Source organism: Diadema setosum, chromosome 2 (genome assembly GCF_964275005.1).
Source record: "Diadema setosum chromosome 2, eeDiaSeto1, whole genome shotgun sequence".
Taxonomy (NCBI): domain Eukaryota; kingdom Metazoa; phylum Echinodermata; class Echinoidea; order Diadematoida; family Diadematidae; genus Diadema; species Diadema setosum.
In genome coordinates, this window is record NC_092686.1 from 23,885,791 (window position 1) to 23,912,957 (window position 27,167).

At 37.5% G+C, this 27,167-nt stretch overlaps 2 protein-coding genes across 2 annotated transcripts; one reads left to right on the plus strand and one right to left on the minus strand.

The window, feature by feature from the left end:
- Nucleotides 1-7,383: 7,383 nt before the first annotated feature.
- Nucleotides 7,384-14,266, minus strand: LOC140241001 (dolichol-phosphate mannosyltransferase subunit 3-like). Its single transcript, XM_072320781.1, has 5 exons — nucleotides 14,231-14,266; nucleotides 11,512-11,639; nucleotides 10,963-10,992; nucleotides 9,048-9,125; nucleotides 7,384-8,156 (listed from the first exon to the last, which is right to left on the minus strand). The coding sequence occupies exons 2-5, from the start codon at nucleotides 11,632-11,634 to the stop codon at nucleotides 8,103-8,105; spliced, it is 285 nt and encodes a 94-aa protein (XP_072176882.1). The 5' UTR covers nucleotides 11,635-11,639; nucleotides 14,231-14,266; the 3' UTR covers nucleotides 7,384-8,102.
- A 1,852-nt stretch (nucleotides 14,267-16,118) lies between these two features.
- Nucleotides 16,119-24,463, plus strand: LOC140241013 (queuosine 5'-phosphate N-glycosylase/hydrolase-like). Its single transcript, XM_072320790.1, has 8 exons — nucleotides 16,119-16,221; nucleotides 17,235-17,329; nucleotides 19,194-19,326; nucleotides 20,303-20,452; nucleotides 21,529-21,652; nucleotides 22,422-22,536; nucleotides 23,308-23,449; nucleotides 24,272-24,463. Exons 1-8 carry the CDS (start codon nucleotides 16,120-16,122, stop codon nucleotides 24,434-24,436), a joined length of 1,026 nt encoding a protein of 341 aa, XP_072176891.1. The 5' UTR covers nucleotide 16,119; the 3' UTR covers nucleotides 24,437-24,463.
- Nucleotides 24,464-27,167: the final 2,704 nt, after the last annotated feature.

Below are 27,167 nucleotides of genomic sequence, written 5' to 3' on the forward strand. Positions count from 1 at the left end.
TCAACGGGTTAATGATCACAGTGACAGTGTGTAAGTCAAACACTGCTGTCATAGTGACTGTATTTTACATCTGTTCATTATCCAATATACATTGTAGTTTGGTATTATCGCATTTCAAACAATATAAATTACATACAAACAGTAAGCATGCACATACATTTATGACATATCTACATTTTTGTATTATCGAATCCAGCAAATATTTGTTATTCAGACTACAGTTGATATGATGTGCAATTGTAGCTACTGATCCAGCAGTAGAAGATTGTTATGTTCAATGTGGACTGTAATATTACATGGTGCTTGGTCTTCATATGCATTTTTTGTTTTGTACTGGTATTCTGAATGTTTTCTGCATTTTGGAGAGATGTATTTGTTTTTGTTTGTTTGTTGTTGTTGTTTTTGTACACTAATTCTCATGTACACATACCTTGGCTGTCACATTGCTCAACGAATGAAAATCGTGTTTCAATTATAAACCACAATGAGGCTGATCAAATATTAATATTAAGGAGATGTGCTCTTGTATATCCAGGTGATTTTAGCGTTGCAATAAATGATGAACAAACCTGAGCAGTGGAGATATCTATTGTTATTGTTGTTATCACTGATATTATTATCATCTCCATCATTATTGTCATTATCATTTACTATTCTTACTATCTTTGTCATCATCATACAATAGTAGTCATATCGTTACCATTATGCATTTTATATGTAACAATATTTAAATCACAGATATCAGATTTCAATACCCAGATGCCCCAACTTTGTGGTAATGTGTTGACTATGGGACTGTTTGGTCCACTTGAGGTAGCAGTATTGATGGACAGATATAACTATTGAATGAAAAGGTTGTTTTAATAGGTGCTGAGGCCAGAAGTACAGTGATATTTCTCGTTTGAATGACATACCTGTAGCCTATATTCATATAACATTTATGTATGTGAGTCCTACAGGCATCATATCAAGCTTGGCTAATGGTGATTTGCATACTGCAAAATTTCTTTTCGAAAGAGAGCAGAGCTCATCTAGCAGGCAAACTGTCCCAACTTTGCACTAGAGTGTATCTTAGTAAATAGAATGGGTGAACTGTGAAATTGTTGTTAATCAGACACAGGGCTGCCAACCTCGAGTAAGAGTTTGGAGTGAGACACTGAGAGAGCAAGTAACCAAACCCAAGGGATCAAAGCGACAGTGGTGAGGGGGTTTGGGGATGGTGCAGAAGGGGAGTGTCTTTTCCCCCTCCCCCTTTCCATTGGAGGGAGCTATGACAAATTTTACATTTTAAATAGTGCATTCTGGTGGATACTTCAATCAGTAAAGATTTCAACACATGCATAGAAAGAGTGTGCCTGTGTGAAAATCTTAAGTTTTGGGCTTGGGCATATTGAATGTTTGGATTATCAGGGATTTGAAGAACATTTTTTTATTTTTTTTTTTACTTTCTGTTTTTGGGGTTTAGCGTGAGAATTCTTTCATCAGAGTATAGACAGTTAAAATTTGATAAATTGTGTGAGTCTCTATGCCAATTATGTGAGAGACGGCAGCCCTGTGTCCAGGATTGTAAGAAGCACAAGATGATATCAATGCTCCACACTTCCAGTACGACTGTGTCTTTGTGTCTCCTTTGGTCCAAATCCTTATATTCCTCATCTGTCCAATCAGATTCTTTCGACTTGAGTTTTCATACTTTCTCTTCTAAGTGTGTGCTTTATTTCCTCTCTCTCTCCCCATTTTTCCACTGAGAACCTCCACCTCTTCCCTCAGTATAATCTAATTTCTCTCATTGTATGTTGTTCAGGTGACTCCCATTATAAGGAAGTTCTTGGGACTGGCAGTTTTTCTTTTGTTATAATGAAATTTTGTTGCAGCTGAACAAATAAGGTGTACATGTATAAAGATATTTATAGATAATAATTTTGGAACCTGAATTTGTGCTAAGTTGTAACAAAATTTCGCTGTAACCATGTTCGTTTATATCAGAAGGGCACTGTATTTAGTCTCTACGTTCTTGTTCTTTTCTCACAAGTTTAAATTTTGCTTCCGTTTTGTTGTGATCTGTGCGGAGCAATCGTATGAATTGTGCAATAAGGATTTTGTTCAGTTTGTTATGCATTTGCTATTTTGAGGATGGTTGCAAAGAATATGATTGTGTACCTGTGTACAGAGATGGTTCTGATCCCCCCCCCCCCCACATAAAATTCTTTGCTTTAATAAGTCAATCAAGACCGTTCATATTTACCATGGCAACATGTCAGCACCCTGAAAGCTGATTTGATTTGCAGTAATGGTAAATTTTCCTTTCGTGAAAGTCTGCTGTACGACGTGGTCCTCGTTATACATTTATATTATGCATACATACATTTTTATATCTTATGGGGTTGCTGCTTTGTATGTGGCTATTGCAGAATGTCTTGCATACCAAAGGTCAAAGTTGATGAATGTTTTTCAAGCTCAGTGTAATATGAGCACTTCAAATATGCTAGTGCCTTAAAAGCCCAGGTGTGTGTCAAGTGTTTTCATGTGATTTTACTGTGCATTGCATCACAACTGTAATTTGTCATCCCACCACCTATTCTATATTTATGGAGTGCATTAATTCCTTGTGTACCATAAATGCGCTGTCCAATAAAATGTTTATCAAAGAGGACTCTTGTATTGAAAGTGAAGCTATCTGGTTGTAAGGGCAAAACTTTCTCCTTTCTTCACCTTTAAGAGTGATAGATATTTTTATTCAGCAATGATATTAACACCTTGGATGTAAAATGGCCCAAATTGGCCTACATAACAGACATACAATCAACATCGCATTAGAAGAATAATCACCAAAGTAGGTCTTTTTAGTCCTCTCTTTATATTCTATTGATTTTAATCCATCATAAGTCAAATTTTCTCCAAGTCGAAGATGCCCAAATACAATGTAGATTCAACCTAGGCAAGTTGACTGTAAATGTCCCACACATCCTTGACCTAAAATTGCATTCAACCTCTGGAATATCCCAAAAATCACGAGAACCAAGACTCAGTGAATATGATCTCCTGCGCCTATTCAGCAAACTGGGATGTCTATGGTGTATTTTTTGTCCACAAATTGCTGATATGGTCCTGAAAGATATTTATACACAAATACAACTGAACACACACACACACACACACACACACACACACACACACACACAATGTACCAATGCAGTCCTACAACATCATGATCATGTGCAGTGAAATAGAAGTTAAAATATTATCCTTGAAACTGGGAGGTGAAATATTGAATACTGTACTGTTTTCTCTATTTTGTAATTCATATTGTGAAGGAAAATAAAACATTTTACTGTAAAAATATCTGAAATACTTCTGTATATAGTAGAAATGAACTTCCTCACATTAGTAATCAGCATACCAATCATTTAATGCAGTGTATTTCAAATCACATATAAAAAAAAAAAATCACAATTCTTAAAAGGCACCTTGATATACAATATCACAATCACAACCCTCATTAGTGCCATGTTATCACCATTACCCTACCATATTGCCATGGAAACTTGGTATAATTATGCCCTTCAGAACAGATCATTTTGTATATCTTATCACATACATGTATTTTGTTTTATCAGTTGCCAAATAAAAGGGCTTTGTCCCATTGGTACCAAGGAAACATTTTTATAATAATTTATGTAAGTAGGTATCTTCATACTATATTTTTACTTTACCACATCAAAACATAATACCAGTGAGACTACCTCTTCTCTTAGCAATAATGAGATTGATGGTAAATTCAATGTATTTGGCATATTTCAAATAGATTTAATAGATTAAACAACAACACATTATAATAAAAAACAAAACTAGATATATTGCTACGGCGACTGATATGCCTCCGCCATAATGCATGGTTCTCCTAATAGGTCTATAGTACAATGTCTTGACAATGTGTGATGACAGTTTCACACAATTGGCAAAATATTAAAATGACAGGTTTGACACAAATGTGCTGAATGTTCACTTTCCTAGAACTAGGTTCAATTGGATGAATGATTAAAATGTCACAGTGCAGGTATTTGGGGAACTGATGATTTTTACTTGACTTTTGACCCTTTTATAAGTTTATGCATTGAGTAATTTTCAAGGTATTGAGAAAAAGTATAATTTCAGTATCAAATGGGAAAATAGCATTATCTAAACCTGGCCTTTGACCTTTGACCTCACAGTTCCAAAGAGAATCACTGTTAGGTTGAACATGCATAAATGTGTAAGTTTCATGATGATACCTTGAGTTACTTTTGAGATATTGAGGAAAGAGTGCAATTCAGCACTTTCACTTGACCTTTGACCTTTTACCTTTTGGAAAGAAACTTCCAACAGAATATATATTGGGTAATACATGTATACATCAAGTTAAAAAAAAAAAAAAACCTTCAGGCATTGCATAAATATAAGGAAAGTAGTGATATTTTGAGGAGTAGACCTTGACCTTTGAACCATGACCCCCAACTTCCCTAGATAATCACTGCCCATTGGAACAAGCATATATACTAAGTTCCATGAAGATACCTTGAACCATTTGCGAGATATGGAGAAGAAAAACATGAATTTTCAACCTTTTTTTTCACAAAATTACCTGTGACCTTTGACCTTTGACCCCGTGACCCTAAAATCCAAACAAAGTATTATCCCCCCAGGATATACCCTCATACCAAGTTTGATGTAAAACCACCACACAGTTCTTGAGATATCGACAAAAACAAAACGGGACGGACGGACGGACGGACGGACGGACGACCCGAAAACATAATGCCTCCGGCCATTTCGTTGGCGGAGGCATAAAAAATGTGTACAATGCCACCAAGACAATTCCCAATAAGAGAGGAACAAGTTCTTGAGGCAAACCAAAGCCTTTGGGATTTCATGTCCAAATCAAATCACTGACTTTATTTCACTAAAATTATACTTGTCCCACGTATTAATAACTGTGCTGGCACACAATCTTCTGCATCTTTTGATGTGCCTCTATTGCGCTACTCCCAACATTGAGATTTTGATATATTTCATGTACATGTACTAAACACACACACAAATAAAACAACAGAACAATGAAACAAGCACACAATGCTACCAACATACATGTAGTTTTGAATCAGAGACAAGGGAGTTCTCAGGGCAAACCAAAGCCGTGAGAATTTAGTTTCCTCGTTAAATCACTGACATCATCTCAACAAAAGAGGATTGGACTATATCAGTCCCACATATCACTACCAACTAGCAGGTTTCTGTGGCTGAAATATATTTCATTACGCCACTTCTCGCAGAAAAGGGAGGTTGCGGATTTAATCATTCAGAATAAAGCCAGTATCACTAAGTAAATTTTCCTTTTTCTCTGCAAGTGAAATAGAGTAAATTCAAGCATCAGAAGAGCAGAAATTTCATATATGATGTACAAGTAATCAACTTAATGAGTCTCTAGTCAACCTGCCATACAGATCTCCACAGAATTAACTCTCTTGAAAGTAAATTAAAATAGATTTTAAAGTGTCACCTTCACCCTTATCTGTAATTGTAAATTCACTGCAATAATAGCAAATAATAACTACCCTTGGTATTACAAAGGGTTGTACATGTAGCTGCAAGATTAGTAACCAAGACCAATTGTCACAGCAATTAGAGTTTTTTTCTGATGGAAAAGTCGAGAGGCAGTGATGTCATGTACAGGGGCCACGGAACAATCCCGTGGTGAGTACAGGTCATGGTAGGGTCAAGGGTCAGAAGGGTCAGCGGTTCATCCCTCATCCCACTTCGACAGGGAGAATCTCAAGTTGGAACCCTCAGAAATTCTTGTGATGTGCATTTGAGATCATTTTTCCTGATTTTTTTGTTTTTGTTTTTGTTTGTGTTTTTGGCTGAGCCAAAAGTACCCTCCCTACACCCCGTTCTGTGGCCCTGGATCTCCTCATCAAATTTACCTTTGTGGTTGTCACTGATATATCAGTGGTTAGTGAAGACATGCAAAACTTCAATTTTCTTTACTTTTTGTTCTTACATCCAATTTCAATGATGTATCCACTCATCTGTTTGCCCAATGTCGCTATTAATAAAGGTAAATTTACAGGAAATAGCAATAAATTGATAAAATGTACTTTAAAATTTTGCATCTTTGTAAATATACGTGAGCATATACATCACATCTATTTCCATCAAGGAATTCAAAGATCTAGACTGGACTTAGTAAAAGTTATTTCACTGACAATAATAAGAATGTTCAAAGGAAGTAAAAGATAATCTAAAGAGCACTTCTGTCTTGAAATCAGTATACATGTAGTGGCTCATGTTACTCTGATATTAATTTTTATCCGACACAGGTCACATTTTGTGGAAATTTTAAGGTCTTGCAAATACACATACACGTTGTATAACTGTACCTGTTATATCACTGGCACACTTCCAATTTGAATGTTACATGGGTGTCATAAACAATGGTTGACACTGCAATGTAAGTCCTTATACATTGCAGTTACCCCTAATTACCCCTAATTCATCAGTGTACATGTGCCAAAAATGAACTTGGTACATAATCACTCTGCTCATAATCAATCTGAGTTACTATCTAATACACGACCTTTGGCAAGAATTACATCATCTCAAAACAAACTACGCTTGAAGAACTTCATTGATATCACTAACCCTTTTTCATGCAGATTTTACCGTTTCATGGCTTCAGATGTTTGGTTTAAATGTAGTTACATGTCTGTAGATTTTGCCCATACATAATATACACATTGCATAATCTGAATAATCTGTATTTGTTTAACTATAAACATGGGGTAGCTGGAAAAGGGAAAATGCAGTTCGCGTGGATATAAATCACCAAGAATAGCGTTCTCTTCAGAGGATATCAATTTGTCTATCAAGAATTAGTACTTTTCATTGCATAATACTACGAGTATAAGTGAAATGATGAAACAGGATAAAGCTTCCACATCTAAGCTCCTCAATGCCTTGTTCACATTTGCAATAGAAAAAGAAATATGCAGATATCAGATTAAAAGCACATTAATTTGCTGCCTTTTCACTTGTGAATCAGCTGGAAAGCCACGGTGTCCGTACCTCCTATGCAAACAATTATGAATCAAAGCAAATTACAATCAGGACAATAAATCTTAACTCAAATCATTTGTCAATGATATATGAAGTCTTATCTGCATTACCAGTGGCGGATCCAGAGGGGGGCGCAACCGGCGCACGCCCCCCCCTTAATTTTCGTTAAAAACAAAGAAAATGAAAAGAAAATACTGCAATGAAACCCGGAAGTGGCACCAGAAATATTAGTCACGGCCCCCCCCCCCCCCCCCCCCCTTTACAGAATTCCTGGATCCGCCCCTGATTACTGCAGAACTCTCCTGGAAATATGACAATAACTACCCTGTTCACTCTAACTAGAAAGGGATACAGGTATGTACACAATCACGCATCACATTGATTATTGCTATCACACTGAGATACAAAGAAGTTTACAGTTTCATTTATCCTTTAAAAATGGCTGAAACAAAAATACAACATCAAAGTAGCAGCATTGAAATTCCACTGGAATATGTCTACTGCTCTGTTTTGGTGTGTATTCTCTAAACTCAACAAATATTGTTCTTGATCTGGGCACCGTTTCATAAAACTTGTTATCAATAACAAGTTATGATAGTTGTTATAAGCTACTAAAATCCTTGCATCTGATTGGCTGAGAGCAAATTTGTCATAGAAATGTGGCAGTTGTTACTGATAACAAGCTTTGTGAAATGGGACCCTGAATTTCAACTCAGCAGTAAAAAGGTACATAAAACATTCAGTGATTTGCAAAATTTAAAGATAGATTCATTATAGCAAAGGACAATTTCCCCTCTGGAAAAAAAAAAATCACATGCAGTTCTCTCCCCATCCATTCTACATTAGCTGCCAAAACTGTTAAAAGCCAGTTGGGCTGGACTACACAGAGTACAGTTTATCATACATTTGGTCACTCTAGAACCATACAATAATTGTACTACGACTTTTATACTGTTCATAGAAAAATATGAGATGTCTGCACATTTCACAAATATCATGTTCCGACCTCGTCATGAAAACTTGAATCCTTTGCTGGTCAGATCTTTCCTGGCTTCTTGAATTTCCTGTAAAGAGGAAGGTAAAATGGGGTAATGGCAATTAGATCAAAAAAATTATAATGTTTTGTATAAACATATAAAAACAGTTCACTTAGAAGGTTCTGAATAACTTTCTTTTTCATTTTTTCATATTCTCTCATTTGGAAGTACAGGAGAACCAAACTATAACAAGGACCTAATCTGATGACAGTTACCTTCTTATGTCAGGATCCTCACTACATTTTATATCAGGGTATAAACAAAGAAACATTAAGTGTTGGGATCTGCAATCTAACCTAGTTATTTGAGTGTTCTGTTATATCTGACCTCGTAATAATGAGGTGCCACTGTATTTATTACACAAGTACAGCTTAAGTCCTTTCAACAATTCATAGCATATTAACTTTTTCTGAAAACGACTCATGCTGTATAAATCATTTCAGATTCTTATGCCTTTCTGTCATTACTTATGTTGCACACCCATTGCTTTCTAATTCTAAGCATTACAACTGTATTCAAGCACAATTTGACAAATACATTGGAGATCCTCTGACAAAAGCAAATTACATCAGTGAATATACGCTATAAGATGTGGACAAAGTATAAAAACTGAAATTAAGGTTCCTGCTACATGGTCTTGTCATCTTGTATTTGCATTTTGAATGAAACGCAAATTGTCAAATTCTTATATTGGGAGTTAAAACAGATTGTGGCATGTACGCTTACTCCAAACGTGCAAGCACAGAAAGCTCGGAGAGAACAAGTTTGTGTTTTGAGTCAAGGTGTTTGCACAGTTATTGTGCTGACAGTACAGAAGCAAAATGTCAAGAACAACTAAGATATAACCCCATCCTGAGTATTTTGTCAAATAACTTGCTAAATTTTCTATTCCCTGCTAAACCCTGTATTGCTTCTCACCTTCTTCAGTGAATCTGCAGCTTCATGGCAGTCATTAAACGTTGCAACACGATATCCAATGGTCCCCAAAGAGTAACACTGTGAGATAAGATGGAGAGACTTTGATATCATACTGTAAATGTGGATACTTTTGTGCAAGTAATTTTTCATACTCGGCCAAGTAAGATGAATTTTGTGTTTTTGGTTTTTTTTAATTCCTTGGATTCAAGACATTACATAATTGATAGTGGTACATATAGCAAGCAAAAATATTTCAGTGCTTTACATAATTTTTGTGCTAGTTCCCGGTTGTGCTATATGGACAAAAATTTTCACTTTTACATTGGTCAATAAAGATTCTTCGTTTACATGACTCTGATTATAACAAAATTATCTACAAAGGAAATTCATAAATTCAATAAAGATTACCAATGAAAGGTTTCTGTTTTTCATCCATTATAGATCTAATCATTCAATACAGGTTGCATGAATGTCATGCTTTGTACATAACACACATTATATTATCATGAGACAAAGAATCCATCTCTTCTTCATCCATTCACTACAACTGTACTTCAAGCAATTACTGTATACGCTGTTATTTTCGTGTACAGATATTTTCGCGAATGACGAGGCCATAGACATTTTCGCGAGATGTTGTTTTCGCGAATTAATGCCGACGCTTACATTAATGCACTACAGTATTCATCGCATAATCGGGACAGGTTGGGAGTAGCAAACACGGCCCCTTTAAGCGAGGTGCCCGATTTCGCGATGAGCACTCACCATACACTATGACTAATGGCATACGACATGTACATGTAGTGCACACACACATGCATACTGACGTACTGTACATATGATGTACATGAATACACAACCACCACGCTACCCCTCGGCGCGACCCTCTAGCTCTCCCTGCAAATGGCTTTGCTTATAGTTTATGTAGGGGAGAAGAATGTTCGCGAAAGCATGTGATGTATTTCGCAATGGCATGGATACTTATACACGGCGCTTTCGTGGCGTGGCTATGCATGTACGTGTACTGGATGGACGGGGGTCAAAACACACCAGTCCGAAGCTTGCTTTGTAAGTAAGATGTAAGCGACAACTGATAGGGAATCTTTGAAATAATTGTTGTGGTATTTTGGTAGATTTTTTGGGTAAAATATCAACAAAATCAAAGATCGCTTGAAGAAAAATTGTCCCGTTTATCAGAGGTCCCCGCCCGATTATCCAGTGAAAATAACATGCATTGGAAATGTTTCTGGGAAGCGTATGTCATTTAAGCGAGGTTCCCGATTATCAGATGCCCGATTATGCGATGAATACTGTATCAACAGGCGCATGGAGACATTTTTGCGTGTTGTTAAATTCGCGATCCAACTGTGATTCGTGAAATTTCGCGAAAATTAAACCCTCGTGAAAATAACAGCGTATACAGTACTCTCTCTGGTACATCCCCATGCACTTGTGTGCTTGCCTTTGATTTGTGTATACAGAAAGACACATGTACACTCTGAGAAATTACCAGAACTTGAATTAATCTATGATAAAATATTTTGCTGGTGTTGAAGATTTAAAATAAGCAGTGGAAGTGCCATCACAAACACAGCCCAAGCAATAATGTAAAAAAAATTAAATAAGGCCAAATCAAACTCAAGCAGAGCAGAAATGTCTTTTTCCAATGCAAATCTACACAGCTTGCTTCTTTTTTAGACATGTATGACTACACATCTCCCCCAAGGTAAACTCTGCAAAGCACATCATAACTTTACATGGAAATTAACACAAAATAAAAAGAAGCTTTAAACTGAATGTGTGCCAGAGGTGACACTGACAATGTACAGACTTAAGTACATGTATAAATTCAATTAAGTGATGGAAAACAAAATCATGTCATCAATGTTTTTTATCATACATCTATATCACTTACCCCAAAGGCAACCAGCAAATAGACAGGAAACTGAAAGAAATGGCAGCACATGAAAAAAAGGACTTTAAAATGAGGGAAATACTTAGAGTACACCAATTACACGTAACAGAATGTAATTGTATGTAAATGTATAAAATCCTGCAAAACGCCACACATCAAATATTGTGGTAAGTTTTAATTGACACAGAATCTAACAAATCACATCTACAAATTGCTTGATAATGAATTTTATCACAACGATAAAAGATAACACAGGGAGCAGTAACAAAGCTGCATGCACAAGTAGAATGATGTCCCATCCACTACCTATAATTTGCTCCCTGATATGCGAGCTGCAGGTCAATGTACTTCAGTCTGTTTTTTTTCTACTCATTACAGTGTTACTTGTTTTAAAGTACCATTCATAGTTTATCACTTCCATGGACAAAACTGCAGCTCAAACAGCTATGTTATCTTATAATGCCAGGTTATGTTCTATAGGGAGATGGCAAATACAGTGTACATGAGTTATTTATGGGCAATCGCAGTATGAATACTGGTAATACTTACCGGCAACACAACCTCTCGTAACCTCTCATCTACTTTCATGGGCAAAAGATTGAAGACGATGGCACTCCATGAACTTGCCAGGAGAACGAAGACAGTAAGCCATTGCACCAGCTTGGTCGCCATTTTACCTGTTTTGCGAGTATGAAATAGAATGATCTGACTTTTTTTATAACATATTCTGAAAAGAGCGATCATGGAATGCTCACTGAAATTACAGGCAATGCTTTAAATATTTGACTTGATGATAACAAATTTGCTTCTGCTAACCTAAAGTACATTGTATCTGGAAAATTTGAAGCAAAACAATGACTATTTCTAGTCTTGACTTCATGATAAAAGTAGAGGGTAAATTTTCAAATGCAGAAAAACCAATTTGAAAGGGAGTTTGGGGGTTACACTTTCTGAAAGGGCAGGGGATAGAAAGACAGTTGATGTGCAGATGTGTTGATGGTATCAAATTTCATAAATTTAGGTCCACTTTCTGTTTTAGTTCTTTAATATCCATTAAAATGTCCATTAATGTTTGCATCTTTTTTTCATAAAATGTTTTCATAATAATGATCTTAAAACTAGAGAAAGACTATTAATACAAACAAGTCGCTGTACACACACAAACATACTCTAGGATCCATGCAGACAGTATATACAAATTGTATTTACAACGTAGATCCATACATCCCTGAACCATTTCATTGTATGCTCGGGCCTCTACACCCTATCACATCGCATCTTCTTCTTGTTGTTCTTATTTTCCTCCCTCTGTTTATGCCGGAAATTGGTCAATGAGATTCACATGTTGTATTAAAGTCATCAGTCAGGATCAGAGACCTTCCTACAATGTAAACAGCTAATATTTCAAAGAGCAGGGCGCCGTTGCAAGAAAGTTGCAATCAATTGCAAATAATTGCTAATTTTGAAGCAACCATTCTGATTGGCTCAGGATCTGCCCTATTAAGAAGACATGCATGCAACAATGATTTTGATTGGCCAGTGACAATCAGTTGCAAGTTGCGTTTAAACGCAAAGTTTCTAGCAACGGGGCCCAGAGCTGGAGAAATTGAAATTCAAGCAAATCATGTTGAATTTAAAGACAGAATGGAGGGAGTTCATCAGGATGTCATCATTGACAGATCAGAGGAAGTTGGGATCATAAATAAGGTAAAAGAGTGGCAAAAGTTGACTGAAATGTATTTTGGGTGCAGTAATCATTGGTACATGAGCGGTGGTCCAGCAGGCACTTCCTGTTCTGTTCATACGAACTCTTGACGAATTCCTGAGGTGTGAGGTGGAGCGGCAGGTGGCAACAAACTGGACTACAGTCTCATCATCCTTTTTGCAGAGTAGGCATGTGGGTCCACTCCAGTCTTGATCTTATGGAGTCTTGCTGAAGCAGGTAAGTGGATGTCAGGAGCTGGGCTCTTGCTGTCAAGGCCTGATGAATGATTGGCGGGTTTTAGGGGTAGAGTAATTTCAGGTTGCTTTACAAATGGGTCCAATGCATCCAAAGTGTATACTTGAGCTGGTTTGAGAGGAATAGTTTCTGTGAGGTCCTTAGTACGTGTCACTGTTGTGATGCCATTCTTAAGAATGTCACTAATAATGAGACCTTTCCAGTCCAGGTATGGCACGGGCTGGGTGATGAGTTCATCCAGTTTGGGCAGGTTGAATTTAGCCAGAGTGAGCTTCAGAGCAGAGATAGATTGGGGGGGGCGGGGGGGAGCAGCTAACTGCATGAAAGAAGGTAGAGCGCTCAAACTTCGAGTGAGTGGCCTAGGCTGAGGCGTTCCTCAAGGTTTTCAGTAGGAATTTCTCAAGGTCATTTCATCAAGAGATTGGAAGTACATGTACATGTACATAGGCCAGTGAGGAGATAGACACTCCCATCCACAGTAGGGAGATCAAGTACCCCTTGAAGTGAATAAACATGTTTGTGCCTGATCAAGTTTGGCAATCACAGTACCATTGGTACCGGTACACACAGTTGTGTGGGCCCAACGCGTTAGCGTTGGGGCTGGTCGCAGTTAGCCAAGACAAAGAGTATGGCTGGGGTTCAAGCACCAGAGAGAGTATGGGTTTCTACAACATGTAGATTCCAGATATACAGAAAAGATCATCTAACGTTAGTAGAACTTGTGTAGAAGGCTAGGGTTTTCAGCCTTTTCGAGATGATGATGTTGAGTCAGGAGTTGGGTCGATCGTCGAGCAGCTGCACCCGTGTCCTAACTGTTAGACTTCATTTTTTGACATTATCCCATGTTCATGAATGATCCTATACTATAGGGTACTCAGTACGTGTAGGCCTAACCCCGTCGCGGGGCGCTGTAACACAGTACGTATTTGTCCGTATGGGGTCGCTGCTGCGGTTAGTGTAGGCCTAGCAGTACCAGGACTTTCAGGAGCTTTAGGAATGATACTCCCCCACCCTTCCCATGGCCCCACCGCCACGACCCTCTGCCTCGGGGTTGCGTCATGCGTCGCGTCGGGACTTCATCATTTGCATCGGCCAGCAGGTAAGCACTCACACTAACGTTACACAGACACACACACACACACCCATCATCATGATCATAGCCATAATCAGCTTATAATACTAATACTCAATCCTTATTTTTGCTACAATCTAGAAGTTCGAACACGAGTAGCCTTTGTCTTGCTGTTTATTTATAAGAATGAGGTGTCAATGTCATGCATGAGGCATAAAAGTAAGAAAGTAACTTACATGTACCTTCCCTGCCCTGGGCCCTGTTCGAATCTACAGAAACCTGACGCAATTTTCATGCAATTTATTTACATACAGCCGTGTACGTGGACGCGGGACGACGGCTTGCTTCGACGCCAGATCAGTTATGCTATGGTAAGCCGCATGTGATACTTTCATAATACAAAATACCAAACATACACTGCAGTGGGGTGCACTTCAAGTCAGTTTTCTGCTGGTCAGGCCCACTTTGATGGATTTGATAGCATCAGCCACATTTCAGCATTGGTTATTTGTGTGAATACTTTACATAGGTCTACTGATTACAGTCAAATTGTGTGTCATAATTGTGAATATAAATTATATGAGTTATTGCCAATCGCGTTCCATAACTGCGTAATACTACACGAATCTCGCACATGTGAGTGAGCGAGCTGGAGCGCGTGAGTGTACGGACTCCACCTTCCTTGGTCTCCCAGAGTTGCCCGGCTCCCGAAGGCAGGGTCTCGAAGAAGCTAGACGCGCGTTGCTGAGAGCTGGTAGCTTGCTTTGGAAAACACAGCGACACGTGTCAGCGTATGAAAAAGGCCAACATTGACATCTGGCAAGTCAGAAAGTGTTTTGCAAGAAAGGTATGTATCGATCACTTTTGTGGTTATTTTGGGGTCTTTTCATAACTGTGAAAAAAGGGGACATTTGTTATGTAGTAGACCACTAACAGAGACTCCAACTCTCCCGTTTTCGACGGGAGATCTCCCGCCGAAAACCCATTTGAGATTTAATTTCTCCCGCCCTGGCTCTGTGTCTCCCGTTGGAACTGATTTCTTACTTATTGCTATTGTATGTTGAAGAAATAAGCCTTAGAGAGCATCTATAATCCTAGGAATTTCGCGCTTCGCACACATCAAACTTGGAGTCTCCCGTTTGCTAGGGGTTTCAGGCGGGAGAATCTCCAGATCAGAAGGTGCTTTGGGTTGGAGTCTCTGCACTAACGTAGTCTTTAAAGTAGACCAAGTATGATTGCAGTGAGGTTCCCCGACAACAAAGTCATGAAGTGCAGTGGATAGATACATACTAGTACACGCATGTATATACCAGCCGCAACCATTGTAATTCATCCGACTTTTTATTTATGTTGAAAATGCACAATACTCTTTTTCTGAGTTTGATGAGCAATGACAATTTGATGCCATTTTTGCAGTGCCATTACTGAATCCACATGGCATGGTTAATAAGTGAGTAATATGACTTTAGGCATCATACCTTTTTGACCAACAAGTCTGTCTAATTCCGCAAAAAAACTTCTCATTTATAATGAGACATTTGCTGGGTCAGTTTTTCAGACAAAAAACTGACCCAGCAAATTAATGTCATCATTATAAAGGAGAAGTTTTTCGCGGAATTAGACAGACTTGTCGGTCAACATACCTTTATGATAACTTTGTGATTTCGTAGTTCTAGTTGTTGTTATTTTAGAACATTTTTTGTTGTAGTCATTGTTGATTTCATTTATGTTGTAAGAAGTAAAAACAAAACAAAAACATGTCTAGCGTCCCTATGCCCCAACTGCTTTCTTATTCGAGGTTGCCTGCTTGATCTTTTTATTTCATTTGGGGGGACAAAAACTCAAAGAACAAAGAAAAATATGACCTATTCCTCAAAATTTTTATTTTTTTTTAGGGGAAAGGTGAGTGGGTCCCATTAAAAAAAAAAGAGAAGCCATATCGAAAAAATAAGGGGTCTCCTCCTTCCTCATTTTTCCGCAGCTAGGCAGGATGCTAAACATGTTTTGTTTTGTGTGTGTGTGTGTGTGTGTGTGCGCATGTGTTTTGCCTAATTATTCCTTTTCCAATTACATAATTGTCTGTCATTCTCAAATATGACTTTGCTTTTGACAGCGCATATGTACAATGTCCAACTCCTTGTCACCAAGAGAGTCTGGTGAGTTTATTGGCAGCAATGCAGAGGATGTCACTGTCCATGATGATGCTGCAAAAAAAGTGGCCAAGTTGGTGAGCACTCATTCACAGCTTGTCTCTGCCAGAGAGGTTTTTATTTGATATAATCTTCGATCATTTGTGGATTTTAGATGTGATTGTAATGCCAAGCAACGTAGTGCAAAGTAAACATATGTTATTCAGCATTGCATTTTGATTTGTATTTAAATCCATATTTTGTTTTTTGTTTTCTTTAATCCTGGCAGGATCCAGTGAAATCTAGATATATCACCAGTTGTCACCTCCCCCCCCCCCCCACATAACTTTGAAAATTACACTAAACTGATCTTACCGTAATTCTATCTACTTTTTAGTTGAGTGCTTGAAAAGACTGTGCATTATATACTATATTGACTTATTTTCAAAGCATTATGTGTTTTCAGGTCCCTATGCAATACTTAAAGGACAAGTTCACCTTCATTAACATAAGGATTGAGAGAATGTAGCAATATTAGTAGAACACATCATTGAAAGTTTGAGGAAAATCGGACAATCCGTTCAAAAGTTATGAATTTTTGAAGTTTTTGCGCAGTCACCGCTGGATGAGAAGACTACTGCAGTGTATGATGTCACATGCGTACAACAATATAAAGGAAAATATAGAGAGATTTTCACAAAATTTCATCTTTTGAAAAAAGTACACATTCCCTTGACTCGTTACTGACATATGTTATGGGTAATATTATTCCCATCGCCTTTAGAAAGAGGCAAGTCAAGTGCTCTTTTATTATGCGAAAAAAGTGAAAATGTGTTGAATTTTCTTTACATTTTCTTTATACTGTTGTACGCATATGACTCACAAGCTGTAGTAGTTTCCTCATCCAGCGGTTCCAACACAAAAATTTTAAGAATTCATAACTTTTGCATCGATTGTCCAATTTTCCTCAAACTTTCACTGATGTGTTCTACTAATATTGCTGCATTCTTTCAATCCTTATGTTTATGAAGGTGAACTTGTCCTTTAATCACTGTGTGGTTCACTTTGTGTGTTCTCTTGTTTGTTTGTTTGTTTGTTTATGTGGATGTAGATATATGAGAGTCTGAAAAAGAAGGAGTACAGTATCAAAGCATGGAAGGAGCATGCCCTTCACCCAAAGAAAATGACAGCAGAGACAGTCGACTGGTAAGTACTGTAAATATCATTATTTTTGCGTATTTAAATTTTTAACTGAGTGGCTCAAAAACATATTTGTGGGTTCTTAAATTTTCACTGTACAATTAGCTTCTCATATTTTTCCTACCAATTTACTGATAGACAGAATTTGATAAAACATTTCCAAACGTGATAATCAATACACTATTTAACTGTGCAACATGCGTACTGATGCGTGTGCATCTTCAGGTTCAAAATGTGCATTAAAAATAATGTGAAAATGTTTTTTGCAGGTTTTAGAATTTGCACTTGCCAAAAGTAGTGCAAAAACGAATGTACCATGAGTATTTTTTATTTACAGTAGGCCTAAGTGATTCCAAGTGAAGAGTTGAGCCCCATCAATGATACAGTAATAATGGTTTGTGTTCCCCTGCAATGTGTAGTATGCAACCAGACACTGCCTTTACCCAGATAAAGTCAGTATGCTTTAGAGCCAAAGAAAAGAATTCAAAGTGGGAGAGTTTTTTTTTTTTTATGCCTCCGCCACGAAGTGGTGCCGGAGGCATTATGTTTTCAGGTTGTCCGTCCGTCCGTCCTTCCGTCCGTCCTTCCGTCCGTCCTTCCGTCCGTCCGTAATGAATTTTGTGGACAGGGTAACTATCAAAACCTTTTGAGGTATCCTAATGAAACTTTGCATGTATGTGTATTAGGGGATGAAGTTGTGCCTATCAACTTTTGGGTGCACATGCTCAAGGTCAAAGGTCAAAGGGTCAAGGTCAAATGCTTAAAATTTCACTATTTCCCTCATATCTATGCAATGCCTGAAGATATTTTCTTGAAACTTAGTGTATACATGTATTACCCGATTAAGATTCTCTGGTGAAAGTTTGGGGTCATGAGGTCAAAAGGTCAAAGGTCAAATGGTCAATTAAATGTTAAAATTTCACTTTTTTTCTCTGTATCTGGGAAATTGTTCAAGGTATTTTTATGGAACAAAGTATATATGCATGTACTGACTGGCAGTGGTTATCTATTGAATTTGGGGTTCATGGCGTCAAAGGTCAGGGGTCAAAGGTCAGTGGTCAAAGGTCAAGGGCAATACTTCAAAATTTTACTATTTTCCTTATATTTATGCAATGCCAGCAGGATTATTTTTTTTTTTTTATTTGATGTATGCATGTATAACCCACTAGAGATTCTCTGGGATTTCTTTTTTTTTTTGCTAAGAAGGTCAAAGGTCAAAAGGTCAAAGATCAAGTGAAAGTGCTGAACTTACTTCTTTCTCCATATCTGGGAAGTTTCTCAAGTTGTCTTGAAACAGTACATATTTGTGTATACATGTTCTGCCTGACAGTGATTCTCTTATGAATCAAAGGCCAGATGAAAATGATAACAATTTACTGTTCAATACAGAAATTGCACTTTTTCTCCATACCTTGAAAATTACATAAGTGCATAAACTTATGAAAGGGTCAAAGTCAAGTCAAAGTTCTTAAATCCCCAAATACATGCTCTCCTATTCATCCAATTAAACATAGGTCAAGGAAGGTGAACATTCGATACATTTGTGACAAACATGTCATTTTAATATTTTGCCAATTTTGTGAAAATGTAATCACACATTGTCCACATGTACTATAGACCTATCAGGAGAATCATGCATTATGGCGGAGGCATACCAGTCGCCATAGCGACATTTCTAGTTTTTTTATGGGGGGGGGGGGTAGAAATGTGAAATTTGTTTCATCTGTGCTTATTTCACAGAAATCTTATGCAAGAAAGCTAATGTTACTGCACAGTGATGCTCTACAGTGCGTCTACTGCCACACATTTCTCAGGTGTGCTGTGATGCAATGTTTACTGTTCCTATGATATTTGTATGTCCATTCTTCAGGATATTCGTCTTGGACACACTGAACTTTTCCTTCTGGAGTGAGAGCAATGACAAGCGGTACCTGGTCCGATACAAGGATGAGAACCACAGTGGATACTGGGCTATGTGTGCTGCCCTCAACAGGGCCCTGGATGTATGCAATCTCTTTCAACACCAATGTGCTGTCATTTCTTTCTCTTTATTGTAATAATGCCACACCACCTATCTGTTCCTATCTAATGGAAATATTCCAACTATTTTAAGAGAAGAAGATTCGTCAAATGTTTAATTTCAGTTTTTATGACCACTTGTTAACCCGTTGAGGACGAGTCCCGAGTATACTCGGGCAGGTGTCTATGGGAAATGCGTGTTGTAGCAAAATCAGTCCGTCCTCAACGGGTTAAAGGGTGTGTACAGTTCTGGTCGAGGTGAGGATTCAGCTTTTAACGTTTTGTGAGATATTCAGAAACCACTCTATGAGATGTCAAAGAGCATGCAGTTCTAAGGGGTATCAAAATTTTATTCGATGAAAATCGGTTTTGAAATGGCTGAGATATCCAAAAACAAGGTGAAACAAAGAGATCCTAATAAAGTTGTGGCATGTCGCCTTTTATTATTAGCACTTTTTGGGATATCTGGGCCATTTGAAAACCAATTTTCATCAAATAAACGTTGAATCCTTCTTAAAATTACATGCTCTTTCATATTTCATAAGAGGCATTTCATTATCTCACTTAGGAATGTTCAAAACATGAATCCCCACCTCAACCAGTACTGTACAGCCCCTGTAAAGATATTTTAGACAGATGAACATTTTGATTTTTTGCAAGTTTTACCATAATTTCTTCCTACCTGCTGAGCTGCAGGGTTAGGAGGTACATGCAACATCAATGTAGATAGAACAGTATGAAATATGCATCACCATGTCATTTAATTTATGTCTGTCCTTTGAGCACAAGATGTTATCTATAAAATGATTTTGCAGTACAGGCAAGCATAGATGAAAATCTGTATTTTTTATATCTTGTCATGTGTAACGTGAGCATGTACATTGTATGTGCTTCATTGTGCATTTATCTTATGGCCTGCACTTACACTTTACCTGTGTCTATATCTCAATTTTTCTGTAGGAAGGTATTCCCATAACAACACCATCGTACTATGCAAAAGTCACTCTGGAAGAGCTTCAGCATGTATTCCGATCCGAGACAGACACAGGCATTCATCTCCTTGACAAGAGACTAGAGAACCTTCACGAGGCTGGCAAGGTCTTGTTAGAAGTAAGGTCTGCTTCTGAGACTCTCAGAAGACCTGTTGAAACCAATTCATATGTTCAACATTCAATTTAGGGCACACAGAGCAAAAGACAATTCAACAGCAACAACAACAAATTTTGAAGGAACTCGGCACACCAAACTATGACACACTGACTGGAGGAAATCAAAGGGGATTCAGTTCTCTATGTAAAAAATATTATGATGGGAAGCACAAAAAAGTTCAAGAAAGTTGAATAATGCCTCTTTTGTGTCATCATCCAACAGCTGTCAAAAAACAAATCTGAGGATGTTCATGATTTTAAAAATATCTTTTATTAAATATAAAGATTGAACTATTTTGGAGTTTCATTTCTTGTCAAAAGTTAGTTGAAAATCTGAGCTATTCTGTCAGCTTCTGACAATGCTTAAACTGACCTGAAAGTGACAACTGCTTGATATCTAAATTTGGCTAGAGCCTTGATTCATCTTTCTAGTGTGATAAAAAAAAAGTTAACAGCTTGACATTTTCTTGCATCATTAATCCACCGAAGTTGTGGAGAAGTTCATGCAAAACTAAGCAATCGGCTCATAATGCAATGTAATCCACGCAGTGCAATGAGCATAGAAGTACATCTATGATAGTTTTCAGGTCTGCATGAATATTACCCTCCAGAAGACTTGTATATGTCTGATATTAAATGTCAAATATTTGATTTCGAAGTTTTGCTACTGATTAACATATAGTAAATCATGTATACGCCATAAAGACATGGTTTGATCCAGTTTGATTAGCGAAATGGTTCACCTTACCTGATCAACCAAGTCGTGAATATGCGTAAAAGTTCTACAGAATAATTCTGGCTACAGCATATAATAGTCTTGGTCCGTGATAGCTAAATGTAGTAAAATGCCATCAGCCCTTTGGATCAGCTCATGGCTTTCAGGCATTCAGTAAGTAGTATGGATGCAGCTCAGCTCCCTGGTAATATCTTGTCAATCTTGCTGGGGTTTGAAATTACAGTGAGATACATACTATGTTTCATTCCACCACAGCAGAGAAGAAATGGACCATACATGTTTGAAATTATCACATTTTGCAGCACTTCAATGGATCCTTTGTCAACTGCATTGCAGCGTGTGAGCAGAGTGCTACCAAGCTCCTGAACATCATTACCACAAACTTCTCATCATATAGAGATGTTGCTTCCTACAAGGGAAAAGATGGTGAGTTACTTCTATTTTGATTTTATATCTGACTTTCATGGCAAACTTTAGTTTTACCTTCAAAAGAAACACAAATGGTTTTATTGAATGTTTTCGATCCGGAACAACCTGCAATAGATTTGCAATAGATTTGCAATAGAGATTTCAGCAATAGATTGCAGGGATTTGCATTCTAAAATATTTTTAAAATTATGTAGTGAATACATCTGAACTGTCATAATCAACATGATTAAATGATGTTATTTTTGTTTTTCCATACAAGTTTGTACTGTAGATTGGAATTAAGTAGAACTTAAACAGTCTTCCATAGAGTACAAACTGCTCTTGCTTTCTATCTGCCAAGCCAAGTTTTTGCATGCACTCTGTCACCAGCTATATCTAACCCTGGTAGGTGCACAACGAGGGTCACTTTTTTTTAATGATTGAAATCAAAATTTCATTTTCAAATGAGAATGTCCATGCTATGAGTCCTACTCTGGCACTCATGTTCTCAGACAGGACACCTTGCCTGTATTGCAAATTGATATCAAGAGATGTGATTGGATTGGATTGTGGCAGCTCAGCTGAAATGCTTCCTTGGTGAGTAGGGGCATTTGTGCATTATTGTTACCTGTACGATTGTAGTGACTGGGATAATAATGGTAGAGGGCTGTGATCACAAGGATGTTGTGAAAAATAACCAGATGGCACTTTAAAAATAAAACATAACGAACAAAATAAACCAATAAAGAAAGAGTGTAAGGCTGTGACTGTCTATTTTTATCTGCAGTGTCTATCCTGAAGCGGGCCCAGATTCTTGTGGCTGATATCTGGGCCTGTTTTGAGGGTCAGAGCTACGGGTCCTTCACAGACATCGACTGCTTGACCATGTTCGCAGATTACAGGTGAGGTGATGAGTTAGAGTCTATGCCTTAACGTGTTTGCAGTCAGCGAAACCAGCCTAGTAAAGTTGTTGAAGAAACAAATGTAGAAGTAGTATTAGTCATTGTAGAAGTGGTGGCCTAACTTTGCTTTTTTTTTTTTTTTTGATTTGGCTTATAGGATCATTTTCAAACCCTCAGAGAGTAGCAGCATTTGATTTTGACATCTGTTTTACAAGTACTTGTACTACCAAAAGTTGAAGATAAAATACAAATTATATGTTCTACGGATATAGTTGGATTATCATCATCCACGCAGCAGATACCCACGTGAGGATGAGGTGCAGACTAGTACATAAGCTTGTGAATTCCATGCCTTACTAACAAGCATGAGGTTATGCAGGATAATGGAGTTTTAATGCTTGTTGTTTTATCACTGAAATGGTACATGTATTGTGTTTGCTCGGAAAGCAATTTCCCCATCCTGTAAAATGAACATAAATCCTCTGTTACACCCAAATTATTGATGTTTTTCTTTTGTATTCAACCATGCTTTCTCAGAGGTCTACTTCATACAAAGGTGTATTCATAATATCATAGTTATGACCATCTATAATGTTCACAGTTCTATGTATCCTATGCAACTGATTTTAGGGGACAGAAAAACGTGTAAAATATTGCACAAATATCACTCTTTCCACTTTTAGGGGAACAAGAAAACAGGTAAAATATTTCACAAATATCACTCTTCTCCCCCACCCCCACCCCCTCTCTCTCTTTTTCTCTACCATGCAGAGTCCCACAGGTGTTGAACTACTTTGGAGTACTGAGCTACTCTGATGCACTGATGAAGAGACTGGCAGATGAGACTAAGCTCTTCACACCTGGCGAGAGGTTGGAGGTCGAGATCAGAGGATGTTCCATTTGGGCTGTTGAGGTAAGTCTGCAGGCCAGATAAACCATTTAACATACTTCAGGTAAATTTAGACCTGCTAATCAACTTCTTTGTCCACTGTCTGGAAAAAAAATGAAAAAAGGAGGACATTAGAATATTCATATCCATCTCAACTTGCATTACTGAACAATTTGAAATGTAATACCTCTCTCACAATCATTGACTGTCTGCTGAAAAATTGCTAACAAAAGTCTGACTATGGCTAATGGGTAAGTTTAGTTTGTTTTACCTTATTTTCTTGTAAGCAAGTGTAACCATTTCCTTAATCAGATTGAGTATCATGCAACATCAGATATCAAATACTGCATGATAAACTTTTTCCATAGCCAAAGATAGAAATGCAGTGATAAAAAACCAATCAGAAATGGATGCATTCAAATTTTAGGGGGTTTTGATGTCTGAAATTGTATGGATATCTATCAGTGTTGTAAAGAAAACATTTCCACTGTTGTTATGAGTCTCTTGTACCATGCATTAATTATGGTTTTTGCAAGAGTTGAATCTTTGTTATGTATCTGTGTGCCAGCCATAGATATCTAGAATGAAGAGACCTACATACGCTCCAACATAGCCCATTCTTACATAGGATATTTGTTTGCAAAGTTCTGTATGTACTGTAAAACCATACAGTTTTGCGCACATGAAACTTTCATGAGTTTTGTGAGTAGCCAAGATTCACGAAAGTAAAACGCACACAAAAGTGTTTGTCTACACAATATATTGAATGCCAGTGGCAATTTGCAAAAGTTAGTGATTTTACAACAAGTGTTCCCCCCCCCCCCCCCCCCGCTTCATCTTCTGCAGGTGATTCAAAAAGAGGTCAAACAGCTGCTACAGAAAAATGGGAACAAGAAAGAGATGATGTTGAATTCTGTCATCATAGATTTCTATTTGTGGGACTACTGCAAGGACCACTGGGCCGACATGAAGCACATTCCTATACACAGGATCAGATCGATATTTTACTGAAGACCACCTGCCAGGTGAAATAAGATGGACATTTTGCGGGGGTTTTTTGAGCTGATGATGAAACGATTCATGGTCGCACAAGTCACGAAGTGATGAAAATTTCAGAACATAAAGTTTGGCAGTGGTGGAAAGCTACATTGCTTGTACACTGTGACGTTTCAGAAATGAATGAATTGTAATTGGAGATTTCCATAAATGCTGTTAGCTTTATGAGTAAAGTGGATTAAGATATCCAGGTCAGTGGATAAGTTGACAGGGTCAGCTAAATAAGCTATGATTTAATTTACATTTGTACCTCAAAGAGACATTCTTTTAACAATTGTCCAAATGTGTAATGTCCAGGTTAGCAGATAAGTCAACAGGGTCAGCTGAATACGCAGTGATTTAAATTGCATTTTTACCTCAAAGACACATTCTTTTAACAATTGTGTCCAGGCTAGCGGATAAGTCAACAGGGTCAGCTGAATGCGCAGTGATTTAAATTGCATTTGTACCTCAAAGACACATTCTTTCTAACAATTGTTCAACTGTGTAATGTCCAGGCTTGCGGATAAGTCAATAGGGTCAGCTGAATACGCAGTGATATAAATTGCATTTGTACCTCAAAGAGATATTCTTTTGATGACTGTTCAAATGTGTAATGTGTCCAGTTTGTCCAAGTAAGTGACATCCTAATTATCCATCACATGTGATCAAAACAAGATCATACACTCGTGTGCCCCAAGGAACATCATTATTGCCCCTCTGTGATTTAAATTGCATTTTTACCTCAAAGACACATTCTTATAATAATTGTTCAAATGTGTAATGTCCAGGTTAGCGAATAAGTCAACAGGGTCAGCTGAATGCGCAGTGATTTAAATTGCATTTGTACCTCAAAGAGACATTCTTTTAACAATTGTTCATATGTGTAATGTCCAGGTTAGCGGATAAGTCAACAGGGTCAGCTGAATGCGTAGTGATTTAAATTGCATTTGTACCTCAAAGAGACATTCTTTTTAACAATTGTTCAACTGTGTAATGTCCAGGTTAGCGGATAAGTCAACAGGGTCAGCTGAATACGCAGTGATATAAATTGCATTTGTACCTCAAAGAGATATTCTTTTGATGACTATTCAAATGTGTAATGTGTCCAGTGTGTCCAAGTAAGTGACATCCTAATTATCCATCACATCTGATCAAAACAAGATCATGCACTCATGTGCCCCAAGGAACATCATTATTGCCCCTCTGTCAAAAAATAAACAAGCAAACAAATGAACAAAAAAGCCAACAACATTGAGGTCACCTCATGCAGAAGTCATTGTGTCCATAAGTTTTAGTCCTTTCCTTAGTCCCAAATGATCATCTCCGACATATTTGACTTTGAGTACATGCGCAGCTCTTTTTTTGTAACTTTTAGCGTGTTGTGAGATTGTGTATTCAAGACAAAGTGCCTGCATTTCTATGAGTTACTGTGCCCATCATGACAGTACAGTATAAACTCCAAATTCAGCATATGTGCAATATTCTGTGACGTGTGAGAAGGGTTAACGACTGAATGCTGCAAACTTGTCATTTATTGGAGGAATAACTTATATTCTAATTCTTGAATTGGTGGATTTTTTTTTTGTGTGTGTTTGTGAAATAATCACTGATGATGGAGAAATAAGTCTCTGTTTACTGGTAAGAATGCATTTTGGTTGCACTGATACATACTGTAAAATGAGGAATGTTCGCATGCATTTTAATTTCGCGAATTTCGCGAGTGCGGAGATTCGCGAAATTAAAATGCACGCGAAAGTTCGTTTCTACACTATATGCATTGAATGCCAGTGGCAGTTCGCGAAAATTTCATGCCGCAAAAAAGGCCGTCGGCTCCAATTCGCGAAAAATTCATGCTGCGAATATATCATGTTTTACAGTAATCATTCAGTGCAGTTGTTATCTTTTGCTTGTGTGCTACAGTATTTGATATGTTGTTCATGAGGCTGTTTCATACCATTTTGAGGACCATTTGATGCAATAGTTTCTATGCTGCACCCAAAGCCAACAGTTCATACATGTACATGTTTTCTCTTAGGAGCATTCCTTGCTAGTGTGCTCCACATATTGTATTGGTGAATGTGAGAGGAAATCATGAAGTTGCCACAGCATTGTGTTATAATGACATTATTGTTGAAATATAACATCAAATTATTTGAAGTACATTCATTTTCATTGTCTTAAATTTGCTCTCAGAAAGCATAAAGGAGATTGAATCCAACGTACATGCATATGTGGCATTCTCCATTGTACACACAAGATGTACGGTATAAAGTGGATACATTGTATTTTCTCATGAGTAGATTTAAAGGGATGGTACAGTATTGGTGGAGATGAGAATTGGGCTTTTAACTTTTTGCGAGATACCAAGAAAACACTTATGATATAGTACAGGGCATACCATTTTAAGAGGAATTCAAAGTTTATTTGATGAAAATCGGGTTTGGAATGACTGAAACATCCAAAAACAAAGTAAAACAAAGCGATCGTAACAAAGTGTGGGTCCCACACTTTATTAGAATCGCTCTTTTTTTTTTGGATATCTCTGCCAATCCAAAACTAATTTTCATCAAATAAACATTGAATTCCTCATAGAATTACATGCTCTTTCATATTTTATACAGGTTTCTCATTATCTAACCAAAAAATGTTAGAAACCTGAAATTAGGTCTCAACCAAAACTGTACAATCCCTTTAACTGTGCATG

Bases quoted from the DNA above. Each gene is read 5' to 3' on its own strand.
- LOC140241001 (XM_072320781.1), bottom strand. From the start codon at position 11,634: ATGGCGACCAAGCTGGTGCAATGGCTTACTGTCTTCGTTCTCCTGGCA. The intron at 10,993-11,511 runs GTAAGTATTACC...CATTTCTTTCAG, and splicing joins TACGAGAGGTTGTGTTGCCG to TTTCCTGTCTATTTGCTGGT. The intron at 9,126-10,962 runs GTAAGTGATATA...CTTATCTCACAG, and splicing joins ATTTGCTGGTTGCCTTTGGG to TGTTACTCTTTGGGGACCAT.
- LOC140241013 (XM_072320790.1), top strand. From the start codon at position 16,120: ATGTCCAACTCCTTGTCACCAAGAGAGTCTGGTGAGTTTATTGGCAGC. The intron at 20,453-21,528 runs GTAAGGTCTGCT...CACATTTTGCAG, and splicing joins CTGGCAAGGTCTTGTTAGAA to CACTTCAATGGATCCTTTGT. The intron at 23,450-24,271 runs GTAAGTCTGCAG...CATCTTCTGCAG, and splicing joins GTTCCATTTGGGCTGTTGAG to GTGATTCAAAAAGAGGTCAA.